The sequence below is a fragment of the Kryptolebias marmoratus genome, linkage group LG11 (assembly GCF_001649575.2).
Source record: "Kryptolebias marmoratus isolate JLee-2015 linkage group LG11, ASM164957v2, whole genome shotgun sequence".
NCBI classification, from domain to species: domain Eukaryota; kingdom Metazoa; phylum Chordata; class Actinopteri; order Cyprinodontiformes; family Rivulidae; genus Kryptolebias; species Kryptolebias marmoratus.
The window spans coordinates 24089542-24111177 of record NC_051440.1 but is presented as its reverse complement, the minus strand read 5'-3'; the positions used below and the strand labels follow the sequence as shown (position 1 = coordinate 24111177).

The 21636-nt window shown below is 38.5% G+C and overlaps 1 protein-coding gene across 2 annotated transcripts in view; it reads left to right on the top strand.

The window, feature by feature from the left end:
* LOC108246595 (septin-7) overlaps positions 1-21636 on the top strand; it is a 32467-nt gene that overhangs the window by 1256 nt on the left and 9575 nt on the right. The window contains exons 2-5 of one of the 2 annotated variants that reach the window (XM_017434225.3): positions 2467-2563; positions 13246-13352; positions 19897-19997; positions 20083-20217. In XM_017434225.3, coding sequence (XP_017289714.1) covers positions 2467-2563; positions 13246-13352; positions 19897-19997; positions 20083-20217 — 440 coding nt within the window. Of the gene's footprint in view, positions 1-2463; positions 2564-13245; positions 13353-19896; positions 19998-20082; positions 20218-21636 lie in introns of both variants that reach the window. The other variant, XM_017434224.3, reaches the window with a different exon arrangement.

Sequence of the window (21636 nt, the reverse complement as noted above, 5' to 3'; positions counted from 1 at the left end):
ACACAACATGGCAGCTTCTGTAAAATTGTTCCTGCTGGCTTCAATTCCCAACAACGAGACAATCAGTATCAGTTTAATATGCTCTGTGGTCCCTTACCCTACAGGCCCCTTCAGTAACACCTCCATCCATGTCATTTACTTTTTGTGGGGCTTTTTCTACTGTCACTTGAATTTAGCATTGAGTGATGACTTACCACACTACATGCCACACATTGTTGTCATTCTGCATCCATCTGCAATAAAGCCAGAGGTGAATGGAAGTGGCTTTCCTCTGCGTAACAAGGCAGTGGTCATTGCGCTGTCTCCTCAGAGCTGAATGGAAATAGTTGTGGGTTTGGTGCTAAAAATAACAAAAGATCACAAACACGTTTGGTTTTCAAATGGTTTCTGCCCTCCCTCTGCACTAAGTGTTGCAATATGAGTGAAATATTCATATTTAATATGTAAAGCTAAGAAACGAGAACAGCTGATGGAGTTGAGAAGGCCACAGGATCAGCTGCTGAATGCGTGGAGGGGGGGGGTCAGTTGGCCAGGCAGCTACTATCACCACTGGGTGGACTGGGGGAGGGGTTCGCATGAATGGTATGGACTGACTAGCTTCCTTTTCTCTCGTCCACCATTACGTTCCTCTTTTAACTCTTGGGCCCGCTCTCTATCTGTTCTTTTTTGTTTGTTTTAACAACTGTAAATTTGAAACAATATTAAGTTTTATAAATGGGATTTTTCAAGTTTATGCTATAGAGACTGTGCTTCTGTTTGTCTTCATTAGGGTGTAATCTATTCACTGATTTTATTCACTTACATTGACAGGCTTTGCTTATGTAGTGCACCATCAGATCCATGTTACCACCATCAAACACTACATTACATGTATGCCTGGACTGATAGTAGCTAAGCACTGACAGTTTGCACAAACCATTTCTTTTCAGTTGTCAAAAGACCTACCAGGTAGGTACACATCAGTGCAGAGCAGGGAGACGAACCGACCATCAGATGTGGCAGGTTACGTAACGCCCTTAGAGTTAAAATGTGGGTGGATCAAACATTGGAAAGTGCTTCAGGCTTGTTGCATCAGCTGCTGGGCTGTGCGCACCAGAGTATTGATGAGGTGAATAAATTGGGTCTTTGTTTGCTGCAGTCTTTTTGTTAATGTTGATGTGTTCAGTCTTTGTTGAATGTCTCACTTAAGCAGAATGGTGGTAGTGGAGTTTTGTCATTTATCAGCTCTGGTTGGTTACTTATTTCTCAAGAAGTACAGCTACAGGGCCACATACCATTCTAAGTGTGTTTCAATCATTTAACTGTCCATGGTTAGGAACAGTGATCTCACAACAACGGTAGTTGTTTTTAATGTCTCAGACATTCAGGGGTGTCTGATGATACTAAGTGTAAACATGTTTGTAAAGAAAAACTAATTGTACAGTTTGACAGTTTAAATATAATTCATATGTTTCTGAAGAAAAACAGATTGTTGTTTTTATCAGTTCAGTTACTTGTACATACAGTTACTGCAATAAAACAGAAAAAACATTCATGACTAGTTTTATCTGTAGGTTTTTGACTACGTCATGTTACTGTTATCCAGAAGTAACTTTTCTGTTGGTGGTTATTTACTTTGTGTCAGACAGACAGTAGATTAGATAAAATCTGGGTACATCAGTTGTGGCGTGACAAGAGTCTCGTCTGCAAAAAGTGAACTTATAATGCCTAATTATCCCCACCAGTGGTTTTAGTTTTAAACCTTGTCTATCAGCAGTCCTGACACTGCTGCGCTTTTCCATCTGTGCCATGCATGACAGAGCCTGAGAGGCCAACAATCAATTGTGTTTGCCTCATGTGGCGTGCAGGGTGCTGCACAGCGATTGGTGGGGGGTGTTATCATGACGGCAGGCAGGAAGACAGGGCCATTCAGAGGGAGGAGATGGGGAAGAGATGAAGAGATACCTTGTTAGTGAAAAGACAAAGCAGCTGAACATGTAGGACTGTTGCAGTTATTTTTTGTCTTTATTTAGCTTTACATTTCTGTATTTAACAAAATGATTTGTCATTTATTAAATTGTATTGTTTTTCTGTTTTAGTTTGGTGGGGTGGAGTTCATCTTTTCATCCTTTTCTAACAAAAACCTATCATTTCTGCTTTTTCTCCCCTCTTGTATTTACCCCAGCTGCACTTCAGTTCAAAGGGGCTCCGTCCCTGTAGGGCAGAAAAATGCTAATTACAGGTTTTAAAATGGCAGCAAGCTTTTAACTTTTTTACATTTCTGTATCCATCTTCATTTTTTCTTTTTTAGCGTATTTGTTTTTACATGTGTGTGAAACAGTGACAAAGTTTCCGTTGTGTTTATATGGATCTATGTGCTCTTTGTGGGTTTTCCCTGTACTATATTTGAGCCATACTAGTTTTAAAATATGTTTCTTAATCATTTCTTTGATAAACAGAAATTGTCTCTGTGTTTTCTTTCAGCAGCGGAACTTGGAGGGGTATGTGGGCTTCGCCAATCTACCCAACCAGGTTTATCGGAAGTCGGTGAAACGAGGATTTGAGTTTACGTTAATGGTTGTAGGTAAGTCGGCGATGTCCTCGTGTGAGTAATGAGTGCAAGAAGCAAGTGCTTTGTTTGTGTGTGCATCTTTCTGCCTCTGCTCATCTCTGAGCGTGACTGTTTTAGGACGTGAGTTATTAGCTCAGCTTGACAAGATTTAAAGCATGTTTGGCATCCAGTTCACTCAGATGTTCAGGATGACATGCTGACAAGTTAAAAATCAGTTTCGGGACAGAGGTGATGCCCCTGTGTCCTGGCTTTACTAACACCTGCAATGTTCTCACCGAGGGAGATGATGAAAACATTTTGGTTAAGATTTGGATCCCCGCTGTTTTCCTGAGAGGTTTTTTTCTGTTGGCCCTGGATAAATAATGATGCATTTTTGTGTTTGAGATAATTTAATTTGGGATCTGAGGTGCAGGATGTCGGTTCCTGTATGAATGGAGTCTGACGCAAACTGTGGCTGAGTGCTTCACGGCAGCAAGGAAGTGGACAGCACTGTGGAGAAACTGTGGGTTTGGCTGGCTTTATTGATGTGAAGCAGATACAGCTGTGTTGTTTTAACATAATGACCTATGCTCCTTGTGATTTGGGGCTTGTTGAGTAATTAACAGATACAAATTTTACACAACTAGCCCTGCAGAGCTGCTGCACATATCTGATATGAATTGATTGGTACAGTACACACACATGTACTTGGACTAGGCTGAAAAGGCAAAAAGTTACTTTATTGTATTTTTTTTTCTTGAAATAAATAGTTTTTCTTGCTGATTGTTTTTGTTCTGATTTTTGTTGTTGTTGTTAAAACGTGTTTGATTTTCTGTACTGTCCGGCTCCTCACATTATCTGTCAAACCAGACATCCAACACTGAAGCATACAGACAGAGACAACGGTTACAAGGATTGTTTTTATGTTGGAAAGTATACAATGCTGCCAGGCAATCATTAATTTACGGTTTGACTTTGTAAATTGCCACGCCTTGCTTTTTGCAGCAACACAGAAATCATTTTAGTGTTGAGCTAGGTAGACCTTCAAAGTGGAAAAAAATAATAGCTCATATGATTAGTTTTTGTGTTTATTTTGGGAAGATTGATATCAAAGCTTGAAAATTTTATGACCAAAACTATTATAGGGTTAGGGTTATAGGGTTATTATATTATATGTATAAGTATCTAGGATTTGGCTGCATTTGTGACTTAACTCGGCTACCATTCAGATGTTTAAAGGTACACACTGCAAAGTCATGAAGACTCAAACTCATAAAGTAATAAACAAAATTTGCACAATTTCTTTTACAGATGTTTAATGGGCCCTTAAATAAAAATTAGTAAACCAAATGACTGTATACCAACTACCTACCTGCTTTCGTTTACCTACGAAAACAGCCGAAGTGACCTAAAAAATGTCAACAAAGGCAACATCCATGAAAGAGCCGTTCATTATTATGCCTTATTTTCTTCATTTTCATGGAGCGTGGACCCACATTTCTTAACTGCATATCAATATATCTGGAAAACTACTGGAGTAAGCTCTTTCAAAATGCACGTTTTAGATAAGTTCAGGATAACCTTTTTTCATACTTTGCAATAAGTACCTTTTAACAGGCTGTAAATCTAGAAGTGTGCAGCTTATGGTGACCCTGAGATGTTCTTTGGAAGGAGAATGACACCAACACAAAGACATCCAGTCGTTTTTGTGTCAGCCTGAGGTTTTAGTTTCCTGTTTAGTAAACAGCCGCTGTGGACAAGCAGCAGAGTGACGGCTCTGGTGAGAACCAGAGATTTGCAGTGATGTAGATCCTGTCTCCCATGGGCCCCTCTGTCTGTCTTCCCAGATTTTTTGGCTTCCATCCCTGTTTGGCCTGACTGATCCTAATTTCACACTTAACAAATGTGTGTTCAAAGTTCAATGAAAAGCTTCTCAGCTGATGTTTGTGCAATGCATTTCTAAAATTGTCTGAATAAGTAACTGAAAAAAATTTCACCTGTTTGGTTTTGATAAAGTGAGTATTGCTGGCACAAGATTGCACCCTTTAGGAAACCCAAAGGTACAAGTGGAGTTAACGTGTGTGTGTTAGATTGTCTATACTCATTGTGAAAAAGTTCATAGTTCAACAAAAGTGGCAGTGTAGTTTATACTGAACTAGTTAAATTGTTCACTGTCAAAATAATGTAAATTAACTACTTTAGACTATGAGACTTAAAGGCTTCCCAAACATTAAGGTTTAGTTTTGTTGGGCAGAATAGCTGCACGTTTTGGGCTCATCTGCTCTGTGATCATATCACATGACTTCCTGTCCTGTTGGTTAAATATATGTTTAAATTTAAAAAATTAATGCTGATATACTTTGCTTCTGTGTTTGTATTTATCCTTTAAATGGTTATCTGCCTTGGCCTTACAATAAATCAGAAAATAATTGGAAAAAAATCAAAAATGTTTTAGGTTCCAAAAGAATATGATTATTTGAAATGCCTAGGTTCTTTGTTTGTTGTTGCATATCATGGCAGCAGGATTGCAGGGCAATAGACAGTTACCTACATTTGACCAAACAATTATTTACTCTCAAAAACAAAGTTATACTTGCCTTAATGTCCCAATATTGGCTCCAAATGTCCATATTCTGCTTGTTTTTTTCCAGAATTCCCCACATTCTCCTGGGAATCCTCCCAGTGTAGTTCTTGCAACAGTCTAAAAATCCTGGCAATTATTCTGGTCCCCAGAGCAGTCCAGAGTGTCTGGGGACAGCATCTGTTTACTGTCTTTATGTTGGTAAAGTGTTCAAGTCAAGCTGTTGCAGAATCCCAATGATCCAGATTATTCTTAAAATGTTCTGGTCAAAATCAAGCAGTCCTCTGTCTTCATAGTTGGAGCCACACAAATAAGGCTTTGAAAGTATCTTACTTTTTACTTCTCAGACCTTCCTCCTTATGTGTTCAGATGTACATGTTGTATCCAACAAATGCTGCTTTTTCATATCTTTAGTTTTCATCCTGTTTGGTAAAATGCAAAGTAAACAGTTGTATGTATTTGTTACCCACGTTATAAAATGCTTAATAAAAATGTTGATTTTTTTTTTTACTTACAAGTAATTTAACTTGCCTTTTCAAGAGATTATACAACATGGGGGTGGAATAAAATGTAAATAAGGTCACATTTTAAATAATTTGAGATCCTGAAGCACTTTACAATTTTAATATTTGAATAAGAACAGATTAGATTTTCAGCTCAAGTTGTCATGGTGATACACCCTGGTAAAAAATAAACCACTTGTTGACACATTGTAAACTTAGTGGTAAATAAATTGTTCCCTTTTCTACTTCATAGTTCATGCCTCAGATGGAACTACTTCTGTGTGTTTGTTTCCAACCAGAGATGGGGGTTAAAAGGTTAATTATTTCTTTTCAAAAGCAGATGGTCACGTTCCAATTAATAATTCACCAAAGCTACTGCATAAAAGAATTCAAAATTGTTTAAAAAAAAAAAGAAAGAAATAAGGTGTTCAGTGTTCACAAAGGCATACATGGCACAAAATAATATATTGGGATGAAGAAATGTGAAAGAAAATAGCAGAGTTGGACAGGAGACCTGCTTGTGTTTTGGTTTGAGGAGCAGCCAGTAGGAGCTACACGATGAGGCAGACTGTGAAAGTTGGATGCAGCCCTGCTGTTCTTGGCTTCTTAGTGAAGTGTAAAAGCTTGGCTGGCTTTAGAAGCCCGGTATTGTTCTGTCGACCCAACAGATGGTGGAATATGAGAAGGCTCGGTTAATGCCCGCAGGTCACTCACTCAAATTCCAGCAGTGAAGGGGGGGTCTTTAGATATTAAGGAAAAAGTATGTTATCAACACCATTTACTTCTTAGTTACTAGCAACAAAATTAGAGAGATTACTGTCAACCACCAGCTAACTCCCACTTTGTTATATTTCATCCCTGCTGGTTGTGATGGTTAATCTGAACAGAATACCTAATAATGCCCATTGTCATCTAAAACTGGTTCTCCTGGATATTGTAGGATGTCTTATTGTTTATTGCTTTTCTGTCTAATCCAGCTCTACTTTCACTTCAAAATGTGTTGACAGTGCAAAACAAATCACAAAAATCCAAATCCAAAAACCAAAACTCGTGGACTTATTGCAATAGTTTTTCTTTGGTAGTGATCTTATTCTGTTGTGTTGGCATGCATCTCTCAGCTGAGGCTGGCTCCTTCTTTGCAGTATTGTTCAAACTCACTTCTCTTGTACCCGTCTTATCCATCACCAGGAGATTGTCCACAAGGGGAAGTTGGGTTGAGCATTTTAAAATTCTTTTATTTTGGTAAATTTAAATAGATTGTGAAATGGAATAAATTGGCAAGTGACTAATAGTCCCAGATTGTTTTTTCCCCCAAAACTCAGAAACAGAACTTTGTGTCATTATTGGACTTCATGATTATCATACAAGAGAGCAGCTTTAGTTCTCACTAAGAAGGAATGCCTCCAGAAACGTGTTCTTCTGGTGGGTTTTTCTTCTTTCACTTTTTCCCCCTCCCCTCTGATCAACTCTGTCGTTTTTTCTCTCAGTCTTAATTCTCTCTGAGGGGAAGAAAAAAAGCAGCTTCCTGCCCCTTTTGTCCAGCTGGCAGTTTAAATAAAAACTCTTGGAAAGATTAGCGAGATCCAGCGCCAGCATGGAGATCCAAACAGAGCAGAGAGTCAGATCAGAGCAGGGAGGAGACGGGAAGTGATGCCTGCTTCGTGCTGCTTCTGATGTGTAACAAGACCAGCACTTAACAGCTCTGTCATGCCTCTGCTTCTGCTCTCCTAAAGCATCTCAGGAAGGGGGCTAATAAGAAGCGTCAATGGAGTCTGGCCACAGCAACAGAGCTGTAATTCAGAGATTAATGAAGCTGTGATTTACTGTGTGATAAAAGTGAAACTTTTGGTGTTGGGGTCAGGCAAAGAATTAGGATCAGGATGGTTTACAGATTAATCACAAGACTTTGAGTCAAATTACCAGTATCACGAGTAAATGTAGACTGTCATATAATCTACAATGAGAATTTATTTTTGGGAAGGGGAAAGTAACTAATTCAAGCGCTTGAGGTTTCTTGCTTCTCAAATGGCACTGCAGATATCTGATGTATGAAAGTAAAGTGAAACACTTAAGTTCTAGTCATTACCAGTGAATAAAGCAGCTGGATGAGCTTCTTACAGTTCAGTAGTAGTTTGCCAACAGGCCAGAGTATGTTTATCTGTCTCACTGATCTGTGTTTGTAAAACTATTTGCCTGTTTGTCCTGCTGTTGTTGTTGTTGTACTTCTCTAAGCTTGTCAAGTGTGTGTGGGGGAGTGTGTGTGTGTCCAGATAAGACAGTTTGACAGGCTTAAGACCGACCGTCTTACCTACTGACCTTGCTGAAGGGAGTGAATGAAGTTAATGCAGTTAATCTGCTGGCTTAACCAGATGCATTTATATTCACTAAGTATATACACATCTCTGCTGCATGTACTCTGTTTCTGTGCCCGTATGTACAGTGACTTCATCACTCTTATTCCCATCTCAAACTCGTATACTATATGTTAAAGACGATATAAACTCATATACCGATTTATTTTTAACTATGTTATACATACAGATGTACAGTCATGGGGCAGCACTGCAGCACATAAAATCCTGCAGATACATGTTAGGATCTTCAAATAATGACTGTATAAAAATGTGTGAAGTTAAAGTGTTGAGAGTAACACAAAGAATACAAACATTACATAGCATTTTCTTTTATTTATCACAGAATAGCAATAGCTTCATAATCATTCCCCTCTTTTTTTTTATTGTAGATTTCTGACCAAATCGATTCTTTGACACGTCACTTAAACAGTTTTGTAAGGGCAACAGACAGCATTAACTGTGCTTCAGGTTCATTATTATGCATGCAGGTTTATTGGCATGGTTTACTGAAGCAGCTGTTATTAGGAACACCTGTGCTCCTCCTGCTGTGACAAGTCAACTGTTTGCTGTCATTTTGAAGTGAATGAAAAACAACTGTGCAAATAAACAGCTGACATCTGAATGCTATGTATTGTTTCTTACCTAAAAGGGAAAAGTCTAATGTAAAATAGATGTAAAATGTTATAGACTATAATGTATGATTTCTAAGGGCCCTACCAGATAAAAAAAACAACAAAAACAAGTCTAGTGTTTAGAGGAGCCTGTGGGAAACCCAGAACATATTAAGGGAATTGTCTGTTCCATAAGACCTGGGAATGTCTCGAGGGCTTCCAAGAGGAGCTGGAATTACCAGCTGGGACCAAATTAATCAGCTGAAAAATGCCTGAATGAACTATTACACAAGTGTTACTTCTATTGTCTCACCTGTATATTGCATTAGGACTTACACATGGCTGTTTCACTGTTGCAAAAATACATCCTGAACTTGCTGTTTGGATTTAAACCCTGATCATTTTTTTATTACTGCAATTGTCTCATATCCTGGAAAATTGGTTGTTTGCACATGTACTTTACAAAATAAACACAGGTTACTATGGCTGTGGTGTGTGTGTGTGTGTGTTAACACAAGGTTTTGCATGTCTGCATGTTCATGCATGCTCCATTAAATCACTGCAGGCAAATCTCTTCCTCGTTTTTCCTCATTCTTTTTCTTCTCTGTGCTCTCATTCTCAAAGTCTCTATTTTGAGATGCACATGTCTGCTCTGACCCAGCACGTGCTGATTCTGTCAGATTTAGTCCCAGGCTCGGTGGATTGTAGCAGCACACTCACCCTCTAATTTAACAGCTTCATAATAAAATCTGAGGGAACTGGGCTTTGTCCCTGCAAGGCTTCTGTAGCACAGTTGAGTTGATTTTGGAGTGGGTTCTGAGTTTAGTTTGGGTTCTCGCTCTTCCATGCAAATCTTTATCTTTGCCTAAACGATGACCTTTGCTCCCCCTTTTCAGCTGGTTTGTTTTGCCACAACAAAGGAGAATTATCTTCTTTAACAGTCTGGTGTTGAGCAAACAGACGTTTCTTCACATCCATCTGTCTGACGCTGCTGGGATTCTTCTTCTTTTCTCCCCTTTTTATGCCTGGATGTTCCCCAGATGCCCAATTTTGCACTTTGTGGTTTGAGCCTCACACATGTGTGTTAGAGATGTGTGTGTATTTATGTGTTGGGTGTTAGTCAGTATGCCTGTCAGGATGTGAGGCGGCCAGCTGCTGCCCTCTGGGCTGACCAATAGCAGCAAAAACAAAATGAGAGAAAAAGAGGGAGGAATGTCAAGAATCTCATGGGAATCTAACTCTGACCATTTTTCTGTTTGTTTTTCTGTCATTCTCAGACCAGCTTGTCTGCCTTAAGTCTGTCAAGATATTTATATTATGTCTGTTTTTTTATGTTTGTTTTTTTGTTTTTTTTTGCATACATAAATCCTTCATGGTGCTACTTGGCTGTTGTTAGGGATACCAGTCCAGTATACTACTGGTTTCAGATCTGCAAGTATAGAAATTAAACAGATGTCCAGCTGAGGGGGAAAATATTTTGATTTCCTAATTTGTAATTTTTAAAACAACAATTAGTATATGTTCCTTTGTACCAGTTTCTGTAAAAAGATTTTGCTGCTTTTTTTTTTTTTTAAAGAGATCTGGGTTCGTTTGGGTAAGGAGTACAAATAATGTTAATGACAGAAAATTGAGGCAAATTACTGGGACCGTGAAGAAAAATGGGACAAAGAGGCAGAGCATGTAGAGATATGGATTCTCTGAGAGCGCAGGAAGAGAAACATCAGGGATGAGCTGAACGGTCAGCCATCCATCACAGACATTCAGGTCATTAGTCTATTTGCAGAAAGCTGGCACTGCGCTTTCACTTGTCATGTGGAACCAATATTTAATTAAAGCTGAATGAGGGGAGGCTAATTGGGACAGACCTACCCCTGAGGAGTTTAGACTCCAGCGGTGACTCGCAGCATCCGTCACTGTAAGCCTCTCGACCAGGAAATGAACTAATGACACCTTTTCATCTCACAACCCTTCACATCAGTTTTAAAGATATCAACACAGCTGACTAATTTTGTTTCTGCTGTCAGTGTGGCTCTATTTTAATTGTCCTTAACCTTACAGTGTTTAGGTTAAAGGCCAATCTGGTGCACATAGATATTTAACCTTTGTGTTGACATTTCAGATAGTCAATGTTTAGAAGCTGCGCATAGTCAAAAGAATTCTTAATACCGTTAAAGAGCTTATTTTGGATTGTTAAATTGTCTCATGTTGACCAGTCTCCTTTAGGTTCAGTCCCTGTTAAAATAGGCCGTAACTCTTCATTTCCTATTGTTTGTTTTTTGTCAAGATAGCATCAGCAGTGACACCATCCTACCAAGAGAGCAAAGCTAACAGGAGGAGCAGATGTGTAAAAGTATTTACACCCAAACTCAGACTCCAGCCTGTCTCCTTTTTTTCCTCCCTTGCATTGTTGGCAGTTTACCCAACCTTAAAGAGCAGGGCCTCGCACATCTGTGCTATCTCGCCATGAAATGGCCTTTGTGGCTACGTGTACATGCTTGACCTCTGACTCCCAGCAGTCCGTCATGTGGATAAGTCGGCCAGTGTCTGTCTGGAGAGACTGCAGGAGACACAGAGTGGGTCCATCACTCATACAGTGACGGAATATCATCCATAGCTGTGTAAACATACTCAGGATGCTGACTGAGGGTTTAAGAAGGGGTAAAACCAAAAATCTGTCGAGGTTTCACACAAAGTTGTGGTTATCTGATGAAGTGTCCAGATGTTATGCAGTCAGTGAAAGGGGAACCCTGGTAAAATCCACAAAAGTATAATGGAGAGAATAAAATAATATTTTCATCCTTAACATTATAATTTTCATTAAGAAGTGCACAAATATTGTTACAGAACTACCTTTTATTTTATGTTTATGTTGCATTTGTAGCACAACTTCTCCAGTTGGATGGCTTCTTTTAAAATGACCTGGTAACAGAACTCCAAATCCTCAGCTCTGTCACACAGAGCAGTAGGAAAACTGCTGGTCAATCTGGAATTACTTGAGCAACATCTGATGATCATTTTGACACTGGAAAACCTCCCAGTTTTCTCTTTTCAGGCTGGACACAGATCGGCAGCACTGTGAACTTTTTTTATAGGTGCTGAAAGCAGCTCAGTGTCTTTGAATGAATGAAAGAATGTCTGCTTTTTTGCAACAGATTCAAGCTCATAAAATTTACTCTCACTGGATATCCTGCCTTTCAGTCAGAGGTCACTTCTATTTTTATTTTTAAGGTTTCCCAGATGGAGATTCCTAGTCTAGTTGCGTCCAAGTGGCTACTTTTTAACAGATCTTTTATAAAGTTTACTCCTTTCACTTTAGCTGAACTAAAAAAAAAGGATTTTATGATTTTGATGATAAAAACAATGTCAGCAATTTATCAAGAACTATTGTAAAAGAGCTTTCTATCAAATATATGCTAAGGACCTTATCTTTTTAATGCTAATCAGTTGTGACATTTGGAAAAAGATACCTTCAAAAAATCAATGTGTATGTTTTCTGGTGTCCAAATATGGTTTCAAACTAAAGCTAAATATGCTCTAATTTTATTTTTGTCTTTTCACCTAAAAAAAACAAACATTAAAACGGACCTATTAGAGAACCAATGTTGCAAAAATATTTGCAGACGGTGGTTAAACTATCTCTAAACATTACTATCAAGACAAGTTATGGATGTAATAATCTGCTTTTCTGTGACTATTGTCTTCAGATATTCCTTAAAAAACACTCAAGCTCCAGAGTTTTCACAAATAAACTGAATTAATTAGCTGATCTACAATAATCTGTCAAAATTCATGTAAGAGGACTATTTTTAAAAGTACTGCAATGTCATGAAAACCTGTCAAAAAATGTTTGTTCACAGTGTTTTCTAAAAACATTGGCACTTTCACACAAAACTTTGATTTCTCTTTTTTAACATAGTGCGTTGTGCGTTGGATCATTTTTATTTTCCCTATTTATAGTTCTGGCTGTTTGTTCGTACTCAGGGCTGGGATGGCCTCAGATTTTTAAAGGGTGAGGTGGTAAATTGGTAGTCAGTCAGAGGTCATGCTGGGACAAACGGGCCTCCTCCCTTCCAACCCCTCCTCTGAGTTCCCTTTCATGAGACACGAGCCAGATGCTCAGCCATTAATGGCAGCTGTGTGTTTGTGTGTGAGAAAGCGTATAAAATGTAAGTTTGGACTATGTAAAGTAAATGTTTACGCCGTGTTTCTGCAGCTTCTGTGCTGCTGTCATCGGTCTGAGAGCAACAGAAGGAAGGTTTGTACAGTGAGAACAGAAACATTTAGATTTATGCATAAAGGAGGCATTCAGAAAGGGGGTCAAAGGAAGAGTGGATGAAAAAGGAAGGAAGGAGCTGGAGATGGGGAGGAAATGTTTTATTCCCTCTATCTGAAGGCTTTTTTGCTGGCAGATGAGCCCCTGACCTTTTTCTTCACAGACAATGAATCCATTTTATTTTCTCCTCTGCAGCCCAGTCCCTTCAGACCCTGCATATATAAGATTGTGTGTATTGTATGTGCACGCTTTTATGTATGTTTATTTATTCTTATTTGTTATCCTTATAACATAAGTGTGCGTGCACATTAGACGTTAACTGTTGGCTGTATTGGAGACTGTATTAAACTATAATCTGATTATTTGTCGTCTTTTGTTTTTTTTTCTCTTCAGGTGAGTCCGGTCTTGGAAAGTCAACTCTCATCAACTCTCTGTTCCTGACTGACCTGTACTCCAAGGACTACCCTGGACCTTCCCAGCGCATAAAGAAGACTGTGCAGGTGAGCTTACTCAGCTTGATTTGGCATCTGGCTGAGTTTGAAATTCATTCCGAGTTGGCTGTGCAGATGTTTTGCAGATGTCGGTTGTTGTTTAAATCTCTATCGACCTCATACTGCCAAGACCGTCGATGTCATGAACTTGATGAGTCCCAGTAGCTTGGGCAGATTACCAAGACAATCTCTCATTCACTTCTTTCTTTGCTTAAATACTATTTTCTGCATGGCTTTGATGATTGATGCTTTTTTCCCTCCGCTATCTACATTCCAACTACAATAATAAATACAGGTGTCAGGTGTGGGAAACTGCAAAAGAAACAATTTTTATTTTTTGTTTTTCAACTCATCTTTTTATTTTTAAGCTGAATGTCTGATTTCTTTTTTCTAGAATGAATGAAACTCTTTGTCACATCATTTCATCATTTATCATATTTGAAACTGTTTTCCTGTTATTATACAGAAAAATAAAAGCATTAAAACAAATCAGTTTAGGGTAATAATTTTGGATATTTTTAGAAACTGAAAGGAACAAAATTAACCCGAAATGCGTCACAAACTAAATATAGAACCACAAGTGGAACACTTCTTTGTTTCTGTCTTTACTGTCACTGAAAATCTAAATGGAAATCTAAATGTGCTCGACAACCTAAAGAATCTTAGACCTTGAAATGTTCTACAACAAAAACTGAAATTTATCAATCAGGATTTTAAAGACTCAGAAAAAGTTTAAGAGCTGGGTTATGTGAACTTTCACCTTTATTTTGTGATATCTGAAGAGGACAGAATTACAGTTTAACTGGTTAAGTTGATGTGATTAATAATTAGATCACATAGAAGAAAATCCAGTTTTTAAACATGTTTGTTGTATTAAAACATTGAATGGACTTGACGTGGAATTGATGTAGATTGTGTGATGTAGTTTTGGTGTCTGTTGAAACCTTAAACACAACGATTCAGGTTTTCTGATGATGGACAACACTTTGGCTGCTGAGTTTTTAAGTGTCAGGGGGAAAAAAATCAGTCAATCACATTCAACCAAAATAAAAAAACAAAGTTAAACATTCAAACTGCCAAGTTTTTAGATGTCTAAAAGGAAAAGGAATAAAGACAAAAAAGTGCTTGAATTTGAGAAATTCTGCTGTCCAGAATGAAATCTTTATTGGCTATTTGCACCACTTGATGCACAAATTTTGTATCATAAAATGTGAGAAGTTAAATACTTCAGTTTTTTTTTTAACTGTCTTTAAGGTATCAGCAAATTTATCTTTACTGGCTTCTGCATTTTATCAGCTGCTCTTAAAAATAAGCAAAGACGTGAAAATGATTTGTTATCAGCAAATCTTTTCTTCTTATGTGGCAAAAACAAAAGACTTGACAGATGTTTTGTGGGGTTTTTGCCTGCAGGAACAAAAGATAAAATAATGTCAAGAGTCTGTTTTAAAGAGTGAAAAGGTCAAAGAAAAGCTATCTTTGACTTCAAATGAAAGCAGAAACTGATTATGATTCAAGTGGAAGAACTTCCTCCAGAGGTTTGACCAGTTACATCTCAATTTCCATGTCAGTAATTTACAAGCAAAACAAGCAATTAACTGGATAACTCAATCAGATTAACATCCTTTTTTCCTCATTGTATTATCAGCATTGTCTGTTTAATTAGTTTGGGTTATTCTGTTGTCACTGAGTGTAAAAGACTAAAGAAGCCAGAGATTCTGTGGAGGAAAAAAGTAATGTGAAAGAGGATGGAGGAGCTCTGAGGGAAACGGCCACAGGGTTTGGATGTGTCCTTTTATGGTTATGACAAACCGAGGAGGAGGGCGGCTGCATCTGAAGGAAAGAGGAGGAAGAGAAACAGTTTGTGAAAAGGAGCAAATGAGTGGGGAAAAAAATGAAGGAATTTGAAGGGAAACTACCCTAAAGCTGAGGAAAACAATGAAGTCAGGAGGAAAGAGAAGCTATGTGAGAAGCAAAAGGGGCAATGTGATGGGGGAGGGAAAGGATGGAACAGAGTAAAACTAGAGCCTGAGTGAAGCCTTTGGGAGTAAAGGGTTAGTAAGGTGACAAAGAACTCCCAAGGAAAACAAGAAATTGGGTGGGAGTCTGTGTATATTCCCTGAGGTCTGAGAGGGTCAGTAGCAGGGCAGGAATGATCCCATGAAACGCAGCACTCTGCTACCCACCCTTCATCACCATCTGCTTTAAAACTGAAACACCATCCTGTCAGTCTCAGAACTGCTCTCACACACAAACACAGAAATAAAGCATTTCACTTCGCTGCTCTCAGCTGATTAGAAATGCTTCTGTGTACGTTGGTGAGTGAGAAAACTCAGCTTCATTGTGGGATTGTTCAACATGAATGAGGATGGGATGTCTAGGGCTGTTTAATCCAAATTACCAGGCCTGAATTTACTTGGGCTTTAATTGGGTCATGTTTTCAAGTACCCATTTAGCTGCTTAGCACGTTCTACTGAAGTAATGGTCCCAGTGTAATTGATATAGTGAGGGTTATTATGTAGAATAAACAGGAAGTTGGTTCTTGAAATACTCTCCTACTTTGCATTTTTTAACTACAAATTAAATTCTCTGCTCTATACTCTCTACGGGCATTTGATCAAGAGTGAGTTATTAGCTTTCTATAACATTCTTTTATTTGTACAGAAATTATTTCAACTTAACTCCTCATTTGCTTGTATTTATTTATTTTTTTGCACAGTGTTGATTCATAGTTTGTCATATTCTTATCAATGTACAGCCTGTCTTAAATTTAAAACTTTAATGCCAACCATCTCTGCTGCCTTTCATGTCAGAGTTTTTAAACTAAAATGGAGAAAAATGATGGAGTTGTAGCTGTTTTTGTCTGAATTTTGAAAATGGTGCAATTTCATGCAATTATGCAAGATGTCACACACAGAGTATGTGTTGTGGATGACTCAACTGCCACCACACCAAATTTTAGCTCAATATCTGTAAAAATGACTGAGTTGGAGCCATTATTGTGCTGGCTAATGTAGAATAGCTGTGGTGGCCTTCTTAAATTGGATCGAGTTAATCAGATGTAGATGTACATCTAATGAATATTTCCTGAAGGTTTCATTAAACTCTGTCTAGTGATTCATTGATCATTTAAACAATGATCTTATACAATCTGTTAGCGCTCACCACAACACACCTTAGGTCAAAAACTGGAAAATTCACTGCGTTACTTACATTTTTGTTTTTTGTTTTTATGGCAGTTGCAGCCATATTGAACCGGATTACCTTCAAAAGTCAATCAGATGTAAATTTACATTCAAAGATTACTTTCTGCAAGTTTCATTAGAATGTGTCCAATGGTTCATAAGATATAAAGATCACACAGGCATGACATAAACATTGTTGTCTGTCTTTGATTTTTGGCAGTGAGTGATCAAGTTGTTCTTGTTTTGTTTTCTTAATTAATGCATGAGAACAGTTCTGAATTCATTGTGTTTGAGTCTAAAAACCTCCATCTCCCTGCACATGCTACAAGCTTAGCATGGGTTTATATGCTGTCCTGAAGTAGAAGTTGGTGTTTGCAGGCATGTTAGATATAGGTTCTGTGGTCTGAGGCAGACCAGCTTGGAGTATTTATATTTCAGAACAATTTTTTATGTTTTGTCGCTCACTCACATTACCCCCCCCCCCCTCCAGATCAGATTGCTTTTAAATGATGGTTTCAGGCCTGAAGGGGAATTTTTGAGGTTTTCTCCCAATCTGTTTTTCTTCATGAAAACGTTGCAAATAGCACATTTGGTCTGGAGATGGCTGACATTTCACGCACAAACGCTTTCTACACAAACACCCGTTTCAACACACGCTGGGCGTTCAATATAGTTCAGGTTCGTCAGATGACTATACGCTCCGTTAGAAAGTCTGACAGATTATCTCGAGGTTTACGGAAACTTAGGAATGTTTCTGTTGGAGTTAAAGGGCTCTAGTTCAAGTTTAAAGGGTGATCCTAAAATAACTAGATGGCCTTGTGAAAGTATGCAATAGAGCAAAGGAAGAGCAGACACGCTCCAGGAAACAATGGATTCTGAAACTGAGCGGTTTTATTCAGTTTCTTTGTTTCTCCCTCAAACATCTGTCAAAAGTCATTCTTTTTTTTTCTTAATGTCAGTATATTTAGTTCATTGAGCATGATGGGGCAGTTGATAAAATCAGTTTTTAATTTTAAACTTTCTCTAAGTTTACTCAGTAGTTTTGAATAGTTGTGGATAAAAATGTGCCCTTTTAGTGAAACTTGTTATAAAATTAGTTTTAAACCTGAGTCATTAAACACCTGTTTGCCAAGAAAAGGTTCTGAAAATAGACTATGTATAAAAATGAAGGGCTCCCTGCAAATAATGTCAAAGTGTTTGAATGGCCTCTTCCTGGCTCCAGCAGGATGGATCATAAACTTGTTTCTGAGAGGCTTTCAGACGGGTGGCATGTGAAATGTCAAACGTCTCTAACATTTGCTAAAGACTTCTTGCAAAGATTTTCCTTCCTGCTTCCAAGTAAAAATTTGGAAACCTACCAGATGAGAGTGTGTGAATAAAGCAGTTATTCTTCTGGAGGCTTTACCATGAGTGTGTGTGTGTGTGTGTTGCTTCTTTTATGCTCTTTTCTGCTGACTTGTTTATTGTTTGTTTAATGATAGTTTGGATGTGTTCAAAAACATCTGGAATTAATATCTACACAGAAATACTCAGCAAGGAGACTCATTCACCATTCAGGATAGGCCGTTAACAAAACACAGACTTTTCTTAACTGTACTTATAGCATAATGTTTTCCTTCTACTCACTTTAGACAGGAACCCCCCCCCCCCCCCACACACACACACACACACACACACACACGTCCTCCTTGTTTCCAGCTTGGAGAGTTCATATCCCAAATCTCCTCCTGTGAAGTGCATGTGTAAACAGCAGTTGCAGGAAAAAAAAGTCCAGCAGATCAAATTTTCTGCATAATCTCCTGAAAATCTCTCGAGTCTGTGTTTGATAGAGCAAACTTACAATTGATTTATGGATGTATCTGTCAGATGTGAGTGGGTAGATTGGAAACACATTGTAAAGCTCTCTGTCGAACTCAGCCAAGGTTAAAAAGGCATGTTTTCTCTTATAGTTTTGTTAAGGAACACACAAAAAAAGTCTGGAAAAAAAAAAAGTCATATTTTCTGAAAAACCTAAGAGCTTAAGCATGGTAATTTAATATTTTCTTGATCTTTATAAGCTAATGGAAGCTTTTACTGCTGTAAGTTTGCACTCTAAATATTTTGTGCTGTGGTTGCATAGAGATAAAACATCATAGATATTCATCATCCATAAATCAGCAGACTAAAGCCCTAAAATGCTGGCTGTCGCTTCTAAATCATTAGACTATACCCACTGAGTTCTCAGATTGATAACTAAAGGTACTTTCTCACTGCGCTGTAAGTAGTATTTAAATGGTATTCATGAGGGAGTCTCCAGAATGTCTTGTAATTTCTTCACGAGTTGTAGAAGTCTGCAGTTTTGTCACTTAAGTTTTGAACATGTTCAGCAAATTTGTGCAAAAACTTTTCTCTAGAAAGGGTCGCAGAGTTTTTGTTTTGTGTCTCAAACCCACTTGAATTATGTCGTTGGCGTGCCAGAGCTGTGTTTTGACACCTGCACCGGAGCTCTCCCCTGACTAAAAACCTCTGATGGAAACATCCAGGTCTAAAAACTATGCTGTTGATAAAAAATATTAAAAACTATTCTAAATCCGCATGTCTTCATTTCTGAAATGTACTCCCGCAGATTAAATCATAAATGTGGGGGCATCTGTCATGGTGGGTACAAAGCAAGTCAAGGCAGGTATGATGTGGGTGGAGGTGGAATACAAAATGATGTGCACGGCCAGGAATTGAGTGTCAAAAGCCATGCGCACAAAATAGGCCATTATTTTTAACATTTGAATGCTCAAAATGTGTCTTCACAGTTTGCTGGATACAAATACTCAGAATTCAGTGACACTGCAATGGAAAATTTGCATATTTTCTCACAATTTTCCCACAAATTTTGAGATGCCAACTAGTCCCCAACAGTCGCAGCACGAGCTTCATGTGTCATTGACATAATCAGACACTGATTTTGGCACATTGCATTTCCTTGAATCTGAACTACAGTAACACCAAACACTTTTTCTCCTGCATGACTCACAAACCATTTCAGAAGTGCAGCTACATCCCAGCTAATATAATGGACGTTCCAGTAGAATATTACAAGTTTTTGTTTATTTGTTTTTTATGTACAGTGAGGAAAAGGTATTTATTTATTAGGCAATATAGCTGCATGTAGACAGGAGTTAGTTTTGGTTTGATTCCTTGCTCACTTGCAGCTGATTTTGGTCTGGTATGTGTGGGAGCAGGATGATGATGCGTCATCAGGGCCCTGAGTGGGAGAAGAAAGTGTCATATATTTAGCCATGTAGGCCAGTGTTTGTGGACAGATTCATTCTGCTAAACTGAGATTAGCAGAGCACAGCAACAAAAGTGTAAATGGTGTTCATGTTTGTGGGTTTCAGGTCGAGCAGTCCAAAGTGTTGATCAAGGAGGGAGGGGTCCAGCTGACTCTCACCATCGTGGACACACCAGGCTTTGGAGATGCAGTGGACAACAGTAACTGGTGAGGAGTGCCAACAATTACCTGCACCGTGCCTTTTCTTCATTTCTCAGTCGTCTCTCCTGACATCTTTTCTCCATCTTCTCAGTTGGCAGCCAGTTATAAATTACATCGACAGTAAGTGTGAGGACTTCCTGAATGCAGAGTCGAGGGTGAACCGGAGATCCATGCCAGATAACAGAGTTCACTGCTGCCTATATTTCATCGCACCCTCTGGACACGGGTAGGTTCGGCATGAAATGGAAGAAGCAGTGATGTAACACAAGCTGAAGCAAGAGAGTTAGGGGAAAAAAAGGTTTAAATATGACATTAATTGTTGTCTGCCTCAATGTCTGTCCATAACCGGACAGAAGGGTGGAGTGAATGTTTGTGTCTCTGTGTCAAAGACAATGAGACAGCCAGTGTTTGACCCACTAAGGTTACATAACCAAGTTCTACTCATGCTCAGTAGAGATCTTCTCCATCCCTGAAGCAGCCAATCAGAGTGGAGAGTCTTAGATGCTCACAAAGGCAGACAAATGCCTTCTTCTCTCATCTTACAGCATCTCAGATGATGTGTGTGTGGCTGTGAATTTTACATAACTCCAAATCCATTTATCGACTCGACTTATCCCTCAGTTTTTAATAAACCTGCAGACCCAAGTCTATGGCAAAATGTTTAAAATCATAATAAAGGTTGGATGTGTTCCTGTCTGATATTGTGGCATCACAATCTTATTATTTTTGTAAAAATTGAGCAGTAACTGATGCAGTGTTGGAAATTTTACAGAGGTTAGACAGATTTGATCTTAACACATGATTTCTGTCGCATGAGCTGAATCACAGCGCAGCGCATGTAGGCTGTCCTCTTATTTTTGAAATAATTTAGGTTTCGCAGCCTTAGAAATGATCTTAAATGGCTCTATCATATGCTGTATTAGAGACATGTTCAGAGCTGCTGACAAAACTTTAGATAACCAGTTCCCTCTTGGAATTGTTTTTTTTTAAATATATATACAACTGACTTTTACTGTCGCCACACTGGAATTTACTAAAATGCTGTTTCAAAGAGAAGCCTTGCCTCTTTAAAATCTTGTGCAACAAGCTGCTCCAAGGCAGTTGGAAGCTGATCTCCTCAGAAGTCACTGACACGGGGCTGTAAAATTTGAAAACCTATAATAAATCCAGCGTTAGAAGTAACTTACACGCTCATGTTTCCAGGCTTAACTGGGATGTTTTATTCCCAAAAATTCCAGAGATGGTTCCAGCAGCAAGCCCAGTTTTCTCTGGTTGAACTCCATTTTATTGATGGTTTCTCAAATCACTGCCTGCTTGTAAAAGCAAATTTATGAGTTTTTGAAATAACAGAAATTCTTGAACAGTCAGTCTCTTTTCTCATCTTCATGTCTCCTCCAGCTCTGAGCACAGACAGCCTGACTTTGGTTTTATCTGGAGCTGCTTTCGCTCCATCAGCAATTCACACAAACTTTGTCTCCATCTCCTTCTATGACCGCTGCACAAAACCTTTGAACCGTTGTTTCACTGCCCTTTAAGTATTTAACCCACTTTCACAAAGTCGTATTTACACACAGCATGTGTTGTTTACATGCACATAAATATAAATAACTGCGTTAATAAAGGCTCAACTGTGTTTTGTGTATTT